General features: G+C 40.0%; 2 protein-coding genes across 5 annotated transcripts in view; one reads left to right on the forward strand and one right to left on the reverse strand.

Annotated features, from left to right (window-relative positions):
- Positions 1–15105, forward strand: part of LOC110039908 (eukaryotic translation initiation factor 2-alpha kinase 1-like) — an 18807-nt gene extending 3702 nt beyond the window's left edge. The window contains exons 3-18 of one of the 2 annotated variants that reach the window (XM_089297719.1): positions 1099–1127; positions 1382–1489; positions 1852–1907; positions 2923–3040; positions 3775–3855; positions 5044–5155; positions 5770–5836; positions 6808–6962; positions 7349–7593; positions 8821–8914; positions 10232–10332; positions 10878–11049; positions 11140–11231; positions 11610–11747; positions 12650–12745; positions 13395–15105. In XM_089297719.1, coding sequence (XP_089153845.1) covers positions 1099–1127; positions 1382–1489; positions 1852–1907; positions 2923–3040; positions 3775–3855; positions 5044–5155; positions 5770–5836; positions 6808–6962; positions 7349–7593; positions 8821–8914; positions 10232–10332; positions 10878–11049; positions 11140–11231; positions 11610–11747; positions 12650–12745; positions 13395–13631 — 1901 coding nt within the window. In that variant the 3' untranslated portion in view covers positions 13632–15105. The remainder of the gene's footprint in view (positions 1–1098; positions 1128–1381; positions 1490–1851; positions 1908–2922; positions 3041–3774; positions 3856–5043; positions 5156–5769; positions 5837–6807; positions 6963–7348; positions 7594–8820; positions 8915–10231; positions 10333–10877; positions 11050–11139; positions 11232–11609; positions 11748–12649; positions 12746–13394) is intronic. The other variant, XM_089297720.1, reaches the window with a different exon arrangement.
- A 1142-nt stretch (positions 15106–16247) lies between these two features.
- The window catches only part of LOC110039911 (uncharacterized), a 32344-nt gene continuing 27482 nt past the window's right edge, over positions 16248–21109 (reverse strand). For all 3 annotated transcript variants that reach the window (XM_089297731.1, XM_089297732.1, XM_020745083.2), the window contains 3 exons: positions 19885–20116; positions 19055–19167; positions 16248–18602 (listed from right to left, as the gene is read on the reverse strand). In XM_089297731.1, the coding sequence (XP_089153857.1) occupies positions 17796–18602; positions 19055–19167; positions 19885–20116 (1152 nt within the window). In that variant the 3' untranslated portion in view covers positions 16248–17795. The remainder of the gene's footprint in view (positions 18603–19054; positions 19168–19884; positions 20117–21109) is intronic.

Genomic DNA, 21109 nt, shown 5'->3' on the forward strand with positions numbered 1-21109 from the left:
CACGTGAAATCAACATTTTAACCTATTTAGACCTGAAATCAACGTCATTGAGCTTATGCGCTGCATGAAATTGACATTTTGCTGGTTTCTATGTGAAAGCAACATCTTTGCCGTCACGCGTTAACGTGAAATCAACATTTTAATCTATTTAGACCTGAAATCAACATCATCAAGCTTATATGTTGCGTGAAATTGACATTTTGCTGGTTTCTAAGTGAAACCAACATCCTTGCTGTCATGCATTAACGTGAAATCAACATTTTAACCTATTTAGACCTGAAATCAACATCACTGAGCTTATGCATTACGTGAAATTGACATTTTGCTGCTTTCTAAGTGAAATCAAAGTCCTTGTGGTCGCGGCGGGCCGATCCTTTGTTATGATAAACCGAGGCGAGACTTCGACTTATAACAAAAGCTTCGCGTGGTTATTATAACAAAGGATTGGTTCTGTTTATCATAACAAAGGCCCGGCTTCGTTTATTTGAAGGCCTTGGCGGGAAAACGGCGTTAGGCATTTTAATCAAAAGTTAACTGAGTCAAAAACGCTCCAAATTTCACATGCAGTTTTGTTTAGGTATGTTTAGCAATGTCCCGTAGTCTGCTAAGCTTCGTTTCGTTTCCAAGATATTGCATATGCAAAAAAACCACTCAGTTTTCCTAGAGGCGTCTTTATAAATGAAGAAAAAACCAGCGGGAAAAATACAGGACCATGTTTTTCTATTACATTGATGAACACATGCAAAAATTCAAGCCCTTTCATGAAATTTTTTTTTTCACCCAAATCGTCACTTAGCATGGTTTTGCACTCACCCCTTAAATTAAAGTAGTGCACAAACACCTAAATTAGATCTGGAATGTTCCCTTGAACAGTATACTGTATTGCAACCAATCACAGTGACATGTCAAGACCCCAAAAACCACTGACAGAGATGTTTTCTCTATCAGTCACAGAACAATTTGTGCAATTGATTGGTTTCAAAACAATGAATAGTCTGGATGCAAAGCTCTGTTTTAGGCATTTGCTTATGGTACGTTTATAACTGATGAGAGACATGTTGTTTAACTGCAAGTAAATTGTCGTTCTCTTTTTTACAGTTCTTTGTCAACAGCTTGTAAAGATGAAGGTACGTACATATGTACATGTCATGTTTATATTCGTGGAGTTGCTTATTGCTTTAAAAACAAAATAAAAAAATGAACTAAATTACGAATTAATGTTGTCAATAATGTACATTGCAATATTCTAAACTAAGAAGCCAAACCTTCACCAGCACCAATGATGTACTGGTGAAATCTTTCTAAGGCAATCACATGACTTCACAAGGTTCTGCATACATAGACTTGGCTCTGATTGAAAGAATTTCCTATCTTTCCTCAGGTGATGCCATCCTTTTCATTTCTCGAGGAATTCAGCGTCATCAGAGCTAAGTACAAGACAGCATTTAGTGATCTTATGCAAGCTGCTGCAAGGACCACTGGAACAGATGTACGTGTAAGACATATACATTGTATCTTAATTGCTGGCAGAGCATCTGTGTTAAAAAAAACTTTGCTTATGTCTTGAGTGTGATAGCCACAGGCCATTTTTGCAAGTTTTTCACTCACTGATTTTATGTTGAAACAAATAGAAATTAAACACTGTAGGCATGTAGGGCAATCCCTCTTTATGTTTTTTAACATGCACAGTGACGTGTATGATTCGCTGAGACTTTAAATAAATCATTCTACATGTAGGCCAGAGAGGTGAGGAAATTGCAAACTCCGAGGTTGATGGCATTTACAGTGTACAAACTATTAAAGTCCAATGTACATGCACATAGTAATTTTCCTGTTAACTTGAATTTTCAGCTTGTAAAGATTCCTGGTCTGAGGAAGCCACCATTAGGCCCATTTCATAGCTATAGGTAAGCCAAAAGAGTTTTGTTTTCTATTATTAAATAAAACTTCAATTAGAACGTATAATCCTATTTTCAGTAGGAAAGAATCACAGTTTGCAATCGTGATGATACCTGTAGCATCACAGTGTCAATGATTACAGCAGCAGCAGTGGTAAATATTATGTGGTGTTGCTGTGCTACTAAAATTAGAGATGATGTTGTTGACAGTAAGGTACTGGCGGTGGCGTTGTTTTTGGCAGCAATCTGCAGTAGTGTCTGTGTGTTGTAGAGGTGACAGTAGCTGTGGTGATGGTGGCGGTGGCAGTTGTAGTGCTGGTACATTGCAGCGGTACTAGGGATTTCATGATATAGTAATGTAGTAGAGGTATATGTAACTTCTCATGTGTTGGTGGTGTTAGTAGTGCTGCTACTACATGTACCTGCTGCTCAAGCAGAGTTTAGATTTTAGGAAAAATTCTGCAACAGACATTATTGTGAGGTTTTTTAGCCTCATGCCAGTAGACACTCATGAGTGCACAATAACTATTATTGCAAAGTCCCAAGATCTTCTAGTGAGTAATTAAGAAATAGAAAACATGTACCGTGTTTCTATCAAGTTATAGAAACACGAGTGGAAGTTTGGGAGAACGAGAAATGCTATGGGAACACGAGCTGTAGGCGAGTGTTCCCACAGCTTTTTCGAGTTCTCCCAAACTTTCACGGGTGTTTCTATAACTTGACAGAAACACGGAGAGCGTGTTAATTTTTCAATTTCTTTAGAAAACACTGCGACAAAGAAAAAGAAAACAACTTGTTAACATTGATTATCAAAATGTAAATTGTCTTTGCTCGTGCCATCATTACATGTACAAAACAGCTCATGCTACTTCAGTGTATCTATTGAGTTATAGAAACACAATTTTTAACCAATCAACGTGCATATTTTCTTAGGACTGTTTTCTAATTCCAATTTAATCTATTCATTTATTATTAAAATACAGTAATTAGATTGTTTCACGTATTTATCTCTTTCCTTTTGTAGGAGCTTATCTGCTCCTCAAAAGATGCATGATCTGCTGCAAAATGGAACTTCACGATACAAAGAGGAGTTTGTTGAGATCATAAGACTTGGTAAAGGTGGATTTGGTAGTGTTTTCAAGGTTTGTTGCCTGCCTTGAAGTTATTAGGAGAATAGGAAAACAGGAAAACAGGAAAATATGTCTTGTGCATGGACATGTTTATGTTGAATGTTTTATTGTTAGTTAAGTTATAGTTAGAGAAAACACATGAATCAACAAGACAGACTAAGATGATACAAAGGGATTTATCTATGACAGATCAAAATAAATGAATAAATACTGTACATGGACATACATGTGACCTTGAAAGTTATAGCCTTGTTCAGTATTTATAGCACAAAGGTAGTGTGGCTGAGCAATCATATAATATTCAGATTAATATAACAAGGTTAAAATCCCCAGCTAGTCATACAGTAGGCCAACCAGTTGCCTGTTTATAAGCTGGCCAAGACATTGAATTCAGGACAGGTACATGCATACCATGAAACAACTCCTGACCAGCTATGGGCCAGAACTGAGCTATGGGACTTAAGTTTGAGACCTCCAAATTTCAAGTCAAGCACCCTAACCTCTGAGTCATGTTACCTCCTGCCTCCTAAACAGAGGCAGGGCCATGTTATGTACATGTACAGTACTTAACAGAAAGGCCAGACCTTGGTGAGATACCTAAGTGTAAACTTATTGTAAATTAAAGTTAAGATGTGAAACTAACTGATTAGAAACTTCACAGTAAAATGTATTCAATCTCTCAGTTACATCTGCAGTCATCAAATTTGGTACTCATGAAAAAATATTTTATTTAAATTTTATTTTAGGTGAAAAACAAACTAGATGGGAGAGAATATGCAGTGAAAAAGGTCCCTCTCAAGGAAACAGACCCTGATCTTTGTTTAAAGGTAAAGAGTAAAGATAGACTTTCCACAAGTCGACCTTTATTTACATGTACATTGCGGGTCGTAGAGAGGTATTCTCGTAGTGCATGCTAGCTAATTTTATTTTCCGTGAAACGTGAATTTAGGAGATCATTCTTTGTGATCCATGACCTGAAGGTTTTGCATGACTCGTGAAGAAGTTGAATGAATTATTAACCGATATTCGTGAGTCCTCTGAATGGTTAGAGTTGTCTGTCGAGAGTGACTTTGGTTATGCGATTTGCAATATGGAGCCTTGACTTAGTCTTTGATGATTTTGCTTTCTTCAAACACTCTTTCTAGTGTAAGAGCAGGTTATTAAAAAGTCAGAGTACATGTATCTTACTTGCTTATTTTCTTGATTCGGGAAAACAAATTTTTTATATCCATGATCCGAGCTATTTCTTCCATTCATGAACCATGCCAAAGACTTCCTACAGTGTAATCCTTCACCTATTTATCTCCCTCGAGCCAGGGAGGAATTAATTGGAAAGGACTTTTAGGAAGTCTAAGAAAAGATGCGAACCCTTATTGTTTTGGCATGCCCTTTTATCCAGCATGTTTGTGTACTGTATGCTTCAGTGTCCATGTAACCAGATGGTGATCTGTAAACATTTATATTTATTTTGTTATCTGTTAACCCACCCAATGCAAGGCTGCACTATTTGCTCGATCTGTGGTTTATTGTTTATCAGCAAAAGAAAATTGATGTTGATTATGTTTGTTTGAAATTACTCACAGAATTGTTTCTTTTGAATTTTCTTGGAATTGTTACAGGTGTATGTGTGTCTTGGTAGCTACAAACATGGACCAATGTTCTGAACTCTTGTTTGTTTGTTTTTTAGTTAGGATATAACAAGAAAGAGATTTTTATGACGAAGATGACAAAATCAGGCTGCTCAAACAAACTTTCTTTGAACCAAAAATATTATTAAGTACTACAAATCTAGATCCATCTGGGATTTTATAGGAGTTTTAAGATTTCCTTTCCTACTTTTCATAGAGTGCTACATGTACCTTGCCAAGGGCCCCTGTTCTTCCCTGAGAGGTCCCCCCCCCCCCCTGGGTTTCAGGCAGGAACGTGTGCTCATTCTCACAAACAGCAGCTGATGATGAAGCCAATCCGTTGGCTGCCAAATGAAACAGACATGCATCTTTGTTAACTTCCAACAGGTTCTACGTGAAGTTAAAGTGTTGGCCAACCTTAGTCACAGTAATGTGGTCGGATATCATGCGGCATGGCTGGAATATGTTACAACAGATACTGTTGGTGTTGCTTTGCCCAGTAAGTGATCCGTTTGTGCTTGTATACATCAGCTGGAGATTGTCGCAACATACAATACAATGTTCACGTTGGAAATATGTTATTTATGACAGTCCAAGATGGAAGGGAGAATTCTGACTGCTTTACTGAGCCGTCCAGATTGTGCAAAATGTACCACAAAAAATGTTGTTAAATGTTGAATGTTTATAAGTTTTATAGTGGTTGATGTGCATAAACTACAACTAACTACATGTACATCATATAGATCTCAGGCATGCCATTTAACTGAAAGAAAGAAATATTTCAAATAAACGTAATAGCCTTAAAAATCCCAAATGGTGGGAGGCAGCCCAGTTGGCTATTTACAAGCATGACGGAGGAGCTGAATTAGGCTACCGAGAAACAAATCCAGCTTAGTGGTCAGAGCAGGACTTGAACCCATGACCTCGGAATTTCAAGTCCGGTGCCCTAACCACTTGGACATGCTACCTCCACAGTGGCAGTAGTTTCTGAATGAGTGTTTTCTTCGGACCAAAAAAGTGGTTGTTATAATGATCAAGGTGTCATATGCTAGTCATAAGATGGTGTTCCACTGTATCTCAAAGCTTGACTGAATGAAATGCTCTTTTCACTAGGAGTGGCTACAGTTCCTACAAGTCTCAAGGAGCTCAGTGATTTCTCATCTTTAAATGGAATTCACAGGTTAGTACATGTAAGAAATACAAAAAGAATGTCTGCAGTAGGCATTCTTTTCCATAATACTCCCAAAAGCAGTTGATCTTTCCTCTGTAATCTGATCTTTCTCTCGCAAAGCCATTCATTTTGGGAGCAATTTAATTAAATCAGGTTGATTTGATTTCCCTTGCCAAGCATGCATAGGTATAACTCCTGAGACTGCCAACGAAAAGCAGAACTTGACTGTATGGGAATAGGAACGGTGCAAGCATAAATACATACTTACTTTATTCGATGAGTAGGTCTAATTATGACAACAAGCAGGAAGTGGACAAGATGTGTCTGATGTAAAGATAATTTCTTAACTTTTCCCTCACTGGTGATGTTTCTTAACCAGGAGCTGAGTTAAGCTGACTTCACTCCTTAGTCTAATCAAATAGACCATTTTACCGATACAGCAGCCATTTTGAAATCCATTGTTTCAAATAGATATTATGTGATGTATAGGGGGCAAATGCATACTAATGTGCCCCCTGAGCATCCTATAATGTTTCTCAAATCAGTAGAAATCAAAATGGCTGCTGTATTGGTAAAAAGGTCTGTTGGGCAACATGCTCTTAGAACTAGCTGAATGCAAACCAAACATGCTGTTTTCTCAACCAATAAGGAGCAAAACGAAGCCCAAACATTTTTCCCACTCTTGGCACCAGTTGCATTTTGTGCCTTGAGTTTTGATTGGATTCTTGCAATATGCCAGTATGCTGTGATTGGTCATATGTGAATCATGTCATCACTTTGGTCTGGATTTAAAGTGCTTGGCATGAAATTCGTACACTGCTCAACTTCCAGTCTTTGTTATGGTTTGAAGTGAAATCTGTTATAATGTGCTATCTCTCTTACATTGAGCCAATGGAGGAGATGTGTCGTTACAATGGTACTATCATGTTCACTACTGACTCTTAAAATAGTTCTCATCCAATCACATTCCTTCTTTTCAGAATCATGGAAGTGAGTCAGGACAGTCAAAGTATCGTGTTTGAAAGCTCGTCCCAGGATCCCTCCAACAGTGGCATCGTGTTCGCAGCTCGTAGGTCGAGTTGTGAGTCAGTGGGGATTGGGAGCCAGGCGGAAGGAAAGCAGCGGGGTACGCAAGGTACAGGCTTGCAGTCGAGTCGTCTGTGCACAATCAAAACGCACCGCAATTCTTAATTTGAATGAGACTTAAAAACCCAGTGACAAGTACTGTCGGGTTTAGAAAAAGTATACTGTCAATTCGCTAAAGCTTGCATTCCGTTTTCAGAAAAGCACAAAGGAATGATTACATGGCTTACTGTCGAATCAAAAACCAGATATGAAGGTCTGATTTTCAAACAAAGTCAGGGGTCAAAGTTAGACCTGGCTATGGCAGAACTGTGTTAACTCGGAAATCTGTTTCGTAAATGAGCCACGTCTCTCTAAGGACGCGTTTTACAACCACTGGGTTAAAATCAATTTGACATACCACCATTTTCTTAAACGCAGCTCTTTATCGTTTTTCAGCTGAGGGTCGCCTGGGTAAAATCCCTTCAAGCAACCTCAGGAGCAGTACCAGTAGTAGTCGTAGTAGCAGGGCCCCATATCACGCTTCACGGCGCAGCATGCGCCGATCTGTCTCAAGTACTAGCCTAGGCTCCATGGCTGGTAAAGATGGCGACCATATTGATGACGAACTGAGCGGGGAAATGAGCAGCGAGCACAGCAGTGTATTAACAGAGAACATCATGAGAAGAAAGGCAGTCAACAAGGTGATTCCTATTGGGATGTTAGCCCTTCCTTAATTTTCTTATGCCTCTAGCTTTTACTGTTGCTTCCAGCGACAACCCTCAACTCACTCAATGTGCTACAAACTATTCAGAGTGTTTGTAAGAAACTCTAGTGCTCTCTCCTGTGCAAAGGTTCGAAACGTTCGTTATAGAAAGCCGCTGTGCAAAGTGAGCGCCCTCACGTATCCCTGGCGCCTGCAATCATATCGTTCAGCAGATTATCCCACCTGAAAGAACTGCTTTGAGTCTCTGCGGTGGAGAGAGACACTAGAGTTCAACCATCTAAGCTATTGAGCTCTAGTTTCATGTGGTCAATCTATTATCCTGTGCAATGTTAAGTCTGTGGATGAAACCCTAAAGTGTGACCATTCAAATGAAAGCTATTGAGCTGTAACATCGTGTGGTACCATTAGCAACATGACGTTTCAGTCTGTCTATGAACTCTATTGCTACGTGTATAATACATGTGATACCGTAGCTTGTCGTGCGTCTGTACTCTGATAAAGCACGCTTTTTCAACCAATCCGAGCTCGTGTTGTATCGAAACTTTATTTTATCTTTTACAACTTCTTTTTGACTTTTGATTCTGTGAGTGAAACCCTAATTTGTAATCATTCAAAGGAAAGCTGTAGAACAAGGTACTTTCATGAGGTACTACAGTATTTGTTATTCTACATAAGACGGTGGTTCCGAATTTTAAGCCTGTGTAACCATTGAAATAGAAGTACTGAACAGATCTGTACAGTACTTTCATTTGCTCGCGTCAAAACCTTTACTTTTTGCTCATCTGCAGTTTCTCTTTTTTCCTGAAGTTATCATACAAAATGCAAGTTCTTAATTCTCATAGCCTTGTTAACTGACAGAAGAACGCTATCATACAGCCACACAAAGTGTTAGATAGATGATAGATAATAGATAGCAGTCCTCCCTTATTTTGGGTAAAAAAAGAAGAAATCACAGAGGGAAGAAAAGCCGACAGGGCAAGCAAAACAAAACCGTGCCCTCCCCCGTAGTTCAAGGTCTGGATCCACCACTGGATAGATGTTAAAACGATAAGAATTAAAGCTAAGAAGCTTATGGGGTCGTGCACACTAAAACTAAAATAATATCTATAAAACTATAACTAGAAATTCTGCAACAAAAATCTAACAATCAATTTTAACAAGTAGAGAATACAAGTTAATAACTTGCATTTGCTCTTTTTTTTAGCGTTTGGGAATGGTGTTGTTCATTCAGATGCAGTTATGTACCACGACACTCCGAGACTGGCTTGTGAAGCGTAATGAGAACATCACCGTGCCTGGTAAGTGCCTAGCGAACCATGCTGGTCTGGCAGACAGGGAAGTTTCTCTGTTGTAGTCCTTCACACCAAGCTTTTCGGTTGGGCGGGAGTTTTGTAACTCTAGAATGGTTCATGCTGTTTTCTGATTGGGCAATAACAGTCGGACACTGTCCGGGTACGTCAACGAGGGTTTGTGTAAAGCCAACACCAGCCTAGCTTACGTCCCTTTATTGAATGCCTCGCAGAAGAAGAACTTGTCTTCGTGGTTTCTTCAATAAATTCACTCTGTTGTTAAGAAACTGTCATTACTTGACGAAGTTAAAAACCTTGTTGCCCTCTATAGGGGGCAAAATTAAGAACAGAGATTTCGACCAAAAGCAACTAAAGAAAGGATTTGATAACCAAAAAACGTGATGTTTCTGATTAAGCTGTGCTTTAGAGCAGTTTTACATAATTACGTAAAGTTTTCAGCTTAAAGAGGTGGGGTATGTTCCTTGAGCGTAACAAGTGTTTCATTGGGAAAGTTTTAGATGACAGAGGTGAAGTTGCTGGAAGCTTCTATTGTAAATTTTTTGCTCCGAAGTTTGAAGTTTAGTAAAGATTGACAGGAGACAATCCTCTCTACATATCCATGGTACTACTACTGGAAGACTGAGCTCTTGAAATTACATTTCGGAAATCAAAGCGAACAGTTTCATTGAGGTCGCCGTAGCATTTGTCGAAAAAGTCTCTAATAAAGAACACGACGTTCTTGCAAGCCTCTAAAACGCTCAGGATTACACCAGATTATAAGTTTCAACCGCGGGCGTGGAATCCACCGCGAGAAAATCCCGCTTGGTCTTGAGGACAAACTCACATAACTCACATTGGAAGACGAATCCCGCATAGCGGGAGCGAGGAGAACTAGATAGAACTTCACGAACTGAAATGCAATCCGAGTGTTAAAATTTTGCCCACAGACAAAAAGTTTTGGGCTTGTTCAAGCTGATACACTTTGACACTTGAATATGCTGATGAGCTATCATATCCCAAAGTCACAAAACAGCTCTCGCGAAAAGCTTTATATGTCTATTTATGGTAGATTTAAGAGACTATATGTCGCATATCTGTTAGCTAATTCGCATATTTGCTAGCCAATTTGAGATAAGACTGAAGTAGTTGTATTTTTGCCCCTTGAAGCAAGGTTTCTTACGTGTTACTATGGTTAGCTCCCACGTTCCAATCTAGTGGACCCGAGTTAGATTAAGTCACACGTGTCAATCATCATCCACTGGGAAATCGACGGGTTTGCTCATAGAGCACTTTGATTTACGCGTACTTTCTTTTCTCCTTTATTAGACAGCCAAGTCGATAAAGCGGCCATTGTGGACATTTTTCGCCAGGTTGTGGAGGGAGTGAGGTATATTCACTCCCAGGCGCTTCTTCATCGTGATCTGAAGGTAAAGATGTCAGCGCGAAATTATAATGTTTAATGATTGATTTCTTTTACTATTAATGGCTTCTCACATTTCTTGGCCAAGCAATCTTGTTTTCTCTTTTGCAGTCTCTCACTATTGTTTGTAAATTCTATTTTATGCGGAAAATAAGAATTATTCGTAGTCTGACTTGGGTTGCTTTTGTAGTTGATATTTTAAATCACAGCTTCTTTCCCATCTTTAGTTCTCACCGCCACCCTCCCCGGACGAGATCAAGCCTACAGGGATGGCCTCAGAAAAAACAAACAACTATCATTTTAGCAAGTTTCTCTATCTTTTAAGGACATGTTCTTTGGGTTTCTCACGCTGTCTTTTTCTCCTAACGAGTCCTAGGCTTGTCACGAGTTCTAAGGAGAAGAGATTTCGTGACGGGCTAATTGTGATCTGCGTAAAGGGCTGTATATCTGTTAGGTTTTCGAAACCATGCGTGACATCAGATACACGGAGTGCTGTTGTTATCGTGCACGGTCCAGTTTAATTGACGGTTTCATTGTTGTGTTTCCTTTTAGCCAAGGAACATCTTTCTTCACGGGCTCCGGCACCACAAAGAAGAACGACCAACTAGTTTCCAGGTCAAAATCGGCGACTTTGGTTTGGCTCGGAAAGAAGTGGTCGTGAGTCCCGGGGCTTCCAGTCCGCTGGCCAGTTTAATTGAACCGCTCACGCCCCTCTTTCCTCCAGGTATGAAAGTTCCCAACTAGCGAACTTACTTTTACATATACGCGGTCATTTAAGTTGGCATTAAAGTTTAATTTCTGTTATTTTTAACAGGATTTTCCGGCAAGGACGCACCGACTGCAGGAGTAGGAACATGTACATATGCTTCACCCGAACAACTAAGGAACAATATATACGACAACAAGGTAGGGTAGAGGGACTGAATCATAGCGCTTGCTATTGGCTTCATGTCGTCTCGTGCACTTTTTCAGTTTTGTGTTTCCCGCGCTTGTTGCTCGTCTGATTACTTGTTTTCCCGTCACACGTTTTCCCGGGTTCGCTATCGGCGACTCTTACTTTTTGATTGATTTATCGTATTTACCCTGTGGTTTTAGTTTACCACGGTCAATGTCAAACAGATTTCTCTAATATATTTGCTATCTAGTTTTGTTCACACGCGGGAAAAGAAAATAGTGAATACTATTTTGGTGGTTTTCAGACGCGTTTAACTGCTCGTTGCGTCAATCTTTCTGTTTTCTGCTTCTCTTGTTTTTTATTTTGTTTTATCTTTTACCGGAATGCAGGCTGACATCTACAGTTTAGGAATCATTTTGTTTGAGCTGTTCTGTCCATTTGGTACTGAAATGGAGCGAGTGAAAAACATCAAGGACCTCAGGCAGGGCAGACTGCCGCAAGACTTCTGCGAACAATGGCCGGAAGAGGTAAGATATGGTGAACCAGAAACTCATAACACAGGCCGCCAATCGCACGTTGATTGACCTAGTGATAACAAGGTTTTGTATGAGAATTTTGAAGGAGCTCAGTCACGGTTTGCGCATATTAAAAAGTTTAGCCTCAAGTTTTCAAATTCGTCGTTTGTAATCCGTGTTAATCTTCTCCATCCTCAACCATCCTTGTTCCTTTATGGTTTATCATTCTCTCTCTGGTGTTTTTCTATCTTATTAAACTGTTATTTTCAGGTTTCCTACCATTTAAAGGTAATTTTGTATGTGGCCAAAATAACTCAAAATACCGTGACTGAGCTCCTTTAACCTAAACAAAACGTTGCGGTAATCTAGCCTGCAATTGAGTAGATCAATAAAATGAACTTACTTTTGTTGTTGGCTGTGTGCTATTGTATCTCTGGAGTCCTGTGGTGCTATCTTAAGCGGTTTCTCCGATGCTGTTTTCCAAGACAGTCTTGGGTTTTCCAAGATTTAGTCAAGGCTGAATACTATGCTTGAAATCGGAAGGAAACCAACAGCAGTAGAAAAAAAAAACCCACCTTAGATATCACCACGGAACACAGCAAGGGTCAGCAAGTCACAGCAAGTCACAACAGTAAGGTCGTCGTTAGAATTCTCAGACAAACCCTTATAACCACTAGGTCTCTCGCTCGCGATGTGCGTTTGAATTAGCTGTGTTCATAACGGGTTGAGCCGACGGTTGAACCCACATGGGTTTTGGTAACGAATACCGCTGAAGAACCACTCTATCAAAGGTCCCTTCTAGGGCTGTACCTTAGAGGATCTAGACAGACGAGTGTCTCTACGGAGATTTACCAAGTCAGTTGAAGTTAGCCTCTCAGTGACGTTCTAATTCCTCTGTTACCTTGCCGTTTCAGTCCAAGCTGATATTAAAGATGATAGATGAAAATCCCAGCAACAGACCAACCGCGGAGTCTCTCCTAGAGCTTGATGTTTTCAAAGAGGAGCACACGGTAAAGCTTCAACCGTCTTCTTGTATAAATTTAATTTGTTTCGCTTTATGCGTAGTAACTGTTAGCCAGCAGACTGCGCGGTTTTTGAAAGCGACTAAGTGAAAGATAACACCACGCTTACCTTGAAGCTCAAGGCAAAGAGATTCGAACTTTTAGGCCTCGGAGAAACTGCAAGATTATTTAAGCTCCATTTGAAAGTGTCTTTCCTTAAATAACTATTAGGTGATAATATTATGATAGTATTTATCACCAAATTAGTTTTTTTTTTTTTTTTTTTTTTTTTTTTTTTAATATTTTCTTAATTTTACTAAATCTTAGGTGAATACATTTTACTTTATATTTTAGTCTCCCCAATTAGTAGAGCACTTGTGCTCAGCTATTAAGACTGAGACTTAGATAAAGTTGTCATTCATTCATTCAAGTTAAGGAAACACCGATAGTCGATCACTTGCAACTTTTCGAGAACCTAGTCAGAAAAGAACTTCGGGGCCATTCGCTGAACAGCGTCGCTCTCCTCTAGGACTCTAGAGCTCTCTCAGTTCCTTTAAATTGTAAACCATCTCGCTTCCACTAGGAAGTAGACACAGCTATTTGTTGGGGTACACTTAATAGAGAAGTAACTGAACTGTCGCTGTGGTAATTCCTACAGCAAATGAGCGATTATCTCAATGAAAAAGTCAAAGAGCAAGCTTCAGAGATCATCGAACTAAGGAAAATGCTGTTAAAAAAAGAGGAAGAACTGGACGCCAGGACAGACGAGGTCAGCAAGCTAAGGCGGCAGCTTGAAGAGAGAGACAAACTTATCGAACAGATGTTTAATAACAAACTGTGTGCCGCGTGCAGTCATAGACTTGTCAATCAAGTGGAGGAAATGGATACGGGATGACAACCCATTAGGGTAGGGAGGGGTGAGAGAGAGGGAAGGAAATGCTAGTGTTTTCAGTGCCCCCTCCACCCACTTCTCTAAGAAGATGAATTAAAGAAAGGTTGAGGTGGGGAGATGGAGGTGTTTTTTTTTTTCGTATTTGTTTTTATCGCTTTGTGGCGGTGAGTGCTTTGTATGTTTGTTTGTTGTTAATTTGATGTTGTGTACACATTTTGCATTAATGTAAAATTTTCACATGTTTGAATACGGTTATATGTAGACCGAGTTTTATCATCACCTCTCCGGTCCTCTTTCATTTTGATACATGCATACACTCACAGACTTGTTATTATCAAGAGTAAATTGAATGAAACTTTAAAATAACTGTTTATTAAAAACCATTTGGTAAACTCTTGATGAAACAAATTAAGGGGGGGAGGTCTAGCGGCACGACCCTTGCGATGAGGGTGGGAGGGTGGGCTGTTCCCTGATCCGCGCTCTGCTGGAAAACCGGGTGGAATACCGAGCACGAATGGAGTGAACAAGTCGTCTCGGTATTTATTGAAGAGCTATTACGTAACTAATGCGAAGAATGCTCACCTAGTCGAGAAAACTGCATTGTTGTTACGTATGTCAACTTTGCATATCATAATGAATGCTGTGAATAGCACACTTTGAAAACAATTTTTAAATCATATTCAAAGAAAGGATTTTTCGTAAACTGTTTAAATGGTCGAGTTCCAATTTAAACCTTCCTTGTTCGTTAATCCCATGTTTATGATGACATCTTGTGGCATTCCTTTCTACGGTAATAAATTATTATCTTGGTCAATGTTCCCTCGATTCGAAGAAAATTCTGTGCGTTGAAAAGAATGATATGAAATAAGATGACATCCCTTAAAAAGAGTTAGCTTTGTTTTTCAATTTTGCCCCAAGTCTCCTTTTGGCATATCTTTTTTTTTTTTTTTTTTTTTTTTCTTTTTTTCTGCGTTACTAAATTATTTTATCTAGGTTTCATTAAATAGCTAGAGACTAATTTAACATGTCAGTCCCTTAAAACTATTACCAAGCCACATAAAAATAAGTACTAACGTAACATAGCTTATGGCTTGATAGTATTGTCATATTGTAACTGTACTAGTTAAGGAATTTTTCAATATACCCTTTATTACTGGTCTCTTGGGAAACAGTTATGTTTTCCCGAGAATCTCGATGCTTTCCGAGACGAAATCGAGAGAAATATCGAGATTCGAGGGAAAACAAAACTAACTGTTTTCCAAGGGACCAGTAATTAAGTGTGTTGTTATCTGGTTGGAGTTTAGTGTGAAGTAGTAAGGCAAGGAGAAGTCAAAGAAACCTCTGGTTCGTGACCAGAATCAGAACTAAACTCCAGCTATATAACAATTTTATTTATTATTGGATCTGTACATAGGGTTGTAAAATATGTTTTAGATTTTGGATGAAGCAAGGTTAATAAAAAATCTGGTGTTATTAATCGTAAGCGTCATGGTTAAGAAATGTTCACTTGGTCTGTAATGGAAGCTGCAGGATCTATGCCCGGTCGCTGTGCGAGTCCGGTTTTGCTCTTTTGTTTGTTATGTCTGGCACATGTGCATGGTGCACGGAGAAACTCAATCTCGTCCCAGAGTATCTCGTCTTTTCGTCCCCTGGAAGAGAGATCCTGGGAAAGAAGTTGAGATAAACTAGGGACGCACAGAACGGCTGACCATCTGGCTCGTAATACAAGTTTAACTTGGGAAAATAATGTTTGTGTCTTCGTCCACTAGGAGTCATTGTTGATCAGTGAATTTACAATAATTACCTGCTATAGGACTTAGCTGTTAGAGACGTATGAGAACAAGGCTGATTAATGTCTGTAAAACACTTGCTTAACTTTTTCGCATCTCTAGGGTTAAGTAAAAATACAAAAGTGCATGTGAAATTCCAACACTCTCCTTTCGCTCACTGACAGAGCATCCGGGTGGTGAACTGCAAGCTTTGTAGGCCTTTCATGAGGAGAACCGACCTGCCACAAAGTATTCTCTAGTCCAGTTGTTCGCGTTCGGCACGTAGTGACCTCACAGCATTTCTCTCGAGCAATCTTTCCCCCACGCTTCGAGTTTTCAAAAATCGTGTGGAAATCAGTGCCGCTGGCTGGAGAGTATTGCTTTGTCCTCTAACATGGTGACCGAAGTGATTTAGGCCCCACCTCATAAGCTGTTTGTATGTATTCCATTTCTGACACCAGTTCTCTTATTTAGTTTTGAGATGAGAACTATTTAGCGGAAGAGATTTTTATCCATGAGTTACGGAAGACGAGACTGCCTGTTACTTTTTAGTTTGGTCAAGTATAAGAAAGGATAGGAAAGTATTGTATCGCGGATAAGCACTCTCTCTACTACGCGCCCTCCACTGTCCAGAATCAAGGGTCCAGTCCATAAACCTCCTTATTTTAGACTGTACACTCGAGATTGGCAGGAATAAAGTACAAGAGGGATTCTGCTGATCACATAATCAGATGCAAGTCCAGACCGATGTAAATTTTCAAAATTCACACCCACCCCGCTGGTGTTTTCCTGGATCCACGTGCCTCTCTAAATAACGTGGTGTAGTCCCAAAGGAAATGAACATCAAAAGTCAAATTAAAGAAACTTGTGTTTATTTCTAAATAGACAATTTATTTCATGCATGTATAAGTAGACTGATATACTTGGTTTAATATACTGCCACAACCTCGCAAAGCACTTGGGAATGATGTGTTTGATGTTGACTTTGTAGAAATAAAAAACAGCATTTATGTAACGGTAAAGACGTTTCGATGCTAGCAAATTGTTCAACAAAACTTTTTAGAGACGCTGACACTCTAAGTCCGAGAAAAGAAAACTAAACTGAGCCCACCCCAAGGAAAATTTCTCTCGTGATTTATGTCGCTCCAGCGCTGTATAAAACAGCCTCGTTCCCAGGACCTCTTTACTTCCCGCCCCCAGGAGCGAGAGAGAGGAATGGGGCGAGAGGGAGAAAGGCCCTTGGAGCGAGGTGGGGTATAAAGAAGAAATTTAAAGATGCTGAGAGTTGACTGTTATCGGTCAATGACTGGCACTTCTGTCAGTGTCGACTAACGTAAGATATACTCTCTTAGCTAACAATTAGTTTTAATAACGTTTACACTGACTAGAAACGTCTAAGTTAACTGGGACTGGTTGAGAATGTGATCGCTATTTTTCGAAATTTCTATATAAAAAACTGTGATGTTATATCTAAATTACTCCACCTGAGGTGCTTTTCGTGATTTTTACACACTATATAAATAAATGTTTTATATCTAATTATAAAATTTCGATCATGTAACAGGCGCTCTTGGCGGTCAGTTGCGAGTCGTTTTTCGCTGGCTGATGTTAACACGAGTATGACGTGTAATCAGTGTGTTTTGTTGGCTTAATTTTAACGATATTTTTAATCAATGACTAACTTTGAAGAAAAGGCAGATTGATTATGAAAAAGGTTTCGTCCACAGTTTGTCAGTTATTTATCGATTCTGATAATCCTTCTTGGAGCTGCGGTCCTCGTTAACGTTTGGCCAAAAGATACCTCATGATCAAGTTACCGTCAAAAAAAGTTACAGTCAAGCCTCCCGTAAGCGGGCACCCTCGGGACCAGAAAAAGTGTCCACTTACGAGAGGTGTCCACTTATGGGAGGTTAAAAATGCAGTGTATGTATGTGGCTGGGACTATTACTAAGTGTCCGCCTACGGCAGATGCCCGCATTCGGTAGCGGAGGTTCGATTATAGAACAAAACTAATTTAGTACTTGAGATAGCGGAGTTTTTGTTGTACTTCAAAAGAATTTATTTGTGATAGTCCCCTTGGTTGCTCTTCCCTTCTTTGCCTCAGACAAGGCACAAAGTGCATCTCGAAAATTAAAGCCATCGTCAAGTCACTGTCAGAAAATATTGAAAGATACTCCTTAGCTTTCTATAATCAGCTTAACCAAACTCCTCTTGTACATGAAGCAAGAGAAAGTTGCCCCATTCAGACTTCTGCAAAGACCTGAGGATTTAACTCGAGCTCTCTTCAGTAAACTTTGACTAGTGCTAACATAGATCTGTCTTTAGAAGTCTCTTGCTTCACCGTTCCGTGCATAGAGGGATGAAATTACAACCAATGTACAGCGGTTCGTATTCTGCGTCATGTAAGCAGCGTGCTCTTTCTGTTGCCAAAAACGATCTCCTGGATGAAGATTGCAAGCACCGACACCCATAATATACCAATACTAGACACCTTCTCCCACGATAGGATCATTCCACCTACAGAGAAACCCACCTCCTTGATAAGGCCTTGTAAGTACATAACATACGACTTGAAATTAAACTTGCTTTTCTTGCCAGGTTTGTTAGCGGTCGGTGGGTCACTTGAAAGTGGCGTGAAGCCTGGGTTTAGAATGCAAGTCGGAGGCAGCCGTGACTCTGAAAAGGTGTCTTCGTCACCGGTCTCCACATCGACCAATCGCATCGGGTTTTGAACTCCCAAGAGATTTCGATTTATTCCATTTGATGCCGCATCGTCCCCCAGAGAGGGTCTAGGCTCACTGGTCTGCGATTCGCGCCTCACTGCCGCGAGTGACATGCGTCTGTCCTGCCGTAAAATTAGTCTCTTTCGCTTGAGCGTTTTTAACAAGTTCGTACTGGCTATCAAAACGCTTCGAGAGCGGTTGACTTTCAGCTTCTTCATCGCTTCTTGATATTCATCCATGTCTTCTTCCTCGGACTCGCTTTCGTCCGATTCGGGGTGCTCTCCCCAGGACCTCACGACCGACGCGACGTAGGCCTGGTAGTTTTCTGTAGCCCACGCTGCTAGGATCAGCGGTAATATGCTCCATATCGAGGGAACTAGCGCGAACCAAAGATAGATTGCCCGTCGATTGAAAAACAGAAAGTTGTAGCCGTTGATGACAAAGGACAGCACTGTTGTCAGAACGAGGTTGCACAACATGAACTAGAAATGGTAAAACGAAAAAATGTATCAAGTAAACTTACTTTAAGTCTTCAGTGGAAGGCGTGATGGGTGGTAGGGTAACGTGCATGTTGTCATGTTTGAGAGAATATATCCCCGAAGGGAAGGAATTCGGAGCTTATCAAAACCTGGCCTGTTTTAATCACTGTTCCTGTGAATCTCTCATAAATACGTATACAATAACACTGTAGTTCCAAATAATTGTCAACAAAAAGAAGCTAGAGTATTCACGGTATTTCTTCAATCTGGGACGCTGAAATTTAAAATGGATCACGGAAACACATTTTTGGGCTATGCCAAATTATAATGCTAACAGCAACAGTTGTTAGGTGAAAGTAAATATTTCTTGAGCACCGTGAATTCTTTACAGCAAAGCATATTTTTCTGCCCACCCCTGTCCCTGGGAAAAGAAGATAATACAAATGTTTCGTTACCAAGCAAGCATTTGAAGATCTTCTGATAAACTGTGATCTATGCTCAAAGAGCTGCACTGCCTCACGAAACGTCAGTCTGACATGCTGTTCACGAAATTCCCCTTCCACTCCGTCTGAAAACAAGAAAACAGAAAAATAATTAAATAAATAAACAAACAAACAAATAAATAAATAAATAAATAAATAAAAGCCTTTAAATACCGGAAGGCTATTATGATTGCAGTAATATAGCAAGCAAGAGAGACCGTGTTTTATCATATTTCAGAACACAGTGAACAGAATGATTTCCCGCACAGTGGAGCACTGACATTGGAAAACTCGAGGTGTTTGGAATTATGGGGAAGCAATGTTCGAGCGGGTTGATCTATCCTCTTATTCGAAACTAAAACTAATGAGAAAACGGAGAAATAAAAGCACAAAATCTAAATGGCAGGTACATCAGATATCCTAATCTCATCGCAGTTTTAAACTCGTTGAATCATAATGAGTTGGAGAAGTGCGATTCTATAATTAAGAAACTTTCATCCTTAAGCCGTGTTAAATTTAGGAATCAACTTTTGAGATTAAGTGAGGGTATAAAGACTTGGATTCTGAAGAAAACAGTCAGACAATATTCCTGGAAGGAGATGGAAATTCAGCAAAATTCAAAACTTGCTTATAATTTGCAACAATATTTCAGCTGAGCGACTCGAGGAGACGGCGGAAATTTAACAGCCAGTAATATTTTCTCGTGTCAATTGAAAGAAGACTCAAAGAGGACTCAGCGAGGAGTCGCTGCGGCCAGAGTAACATGCTTTTTATAACACTAAAAGATACTAGTATTTATTTACCTCTAAATTCCTTCATCGAGGTACCAGTGACATACATGACGAACAGAATAATGACAAGGAACAATATATATCCGTATAGCACATGAAGTAAGCTGAAGACTCTAACTATGTTTAGAAGGATGGACAGCCACGGTATTCCCAGGTCAAGCTGTACAGCATCATCGATGAAATAACACACGTATTGACCGCACGCTGCTAATATGCTTGCTGTGGGTAATAACCAGGGCAGTTTCTGTGGAAAGTCAAACGAAGAGTAAATAAGCTAGAGAATCATCCTTTCAAGTCAGATAAGAAGATTTACGGCGAACGTACCCAAGAAGATGAAAGAATTTTCGATTGTTACTGTGAACACAAAAATGAAAAGAGCGGAAGAACCTAGAGTCAACTCAGATATAGAATGGAAAACCCGAAGATCTTCTGCCGGACTACTTTTTGTGAACTCGGAAAAAGCACGACCTGAAATACCCGAGGTGCTCGAAGATCTTCCGAGTCTTATTGTGAACTAGGAATTCGAACGAGCGGATGTAACCTCCGAGCGAGATTCTAGCTACGATTCCTATTACGAACTGACACAAAATAACAAGAGCTGAAGTAACTAAGTACCCATAGATTTTCCGAATCTTATTCACAACTTAGAGGCAACGCTAGCGGAGAGAGCTAGGTTCTCAGCCTGACAAGAGTAAATCACGATAGTTATTGGTGAATAGTAGTAGTGAATACGCAACGAATCAGCGAAGTTGACTATCGCTTACAGGACACAGGAGCGAGTTAAGTCTAATTGTCTTGGTAGACATTCTAAAGGATTACAGTCACATTTATGTGCCATAATTTAGTCAATACTCAAGAAATGTTTCTATTTGAAAAGCACCGTGCACGTGCGAGCGATCGTTTTCCATCAGCGAAAAGACGACAGAGACAACCGAGATTCGCCGATTCTACTAATGGAGTTCAATTCTTTTTATGGCCTTTTTTAACCGTTCAATGAACTTCCTATTAACCAACCTTGCTCGGGACTGCCTGGGACAATAGCGACTTTCTTTTTTTCTGAACTCTTTCCTCACTACGATTGATCTGTGTACTGTCAAGACCTAGGGCAGATATTCCTCAAGTACGGACCGCGCACTTGGCGCGGTGGCCTCATGGTTAGTGCGCTCGTCTCCGGATCGAGCGGTCCGGGTTCGAGCCCCGGCCGGGGACATTGTGTTGTGTTCTTGGGCAAGACACT

The sequence above is a fragment of the Orbicella faveolata genome, unplaced genomic scaffold (assembly GCF_042242905.1).
Source record: "Orbicella faveolata isolate gen_17 unplaced genomic scaffold, um_ofav_v1 contig_3, whole genome shotgun sequence".
Classification (NCBI taxonomy): Eukaryota; Metazoa; Cnidaria; class Anthozoa; order Scleractinia; family Merulinidae; genus Orbicella; species Orbicella faveolata.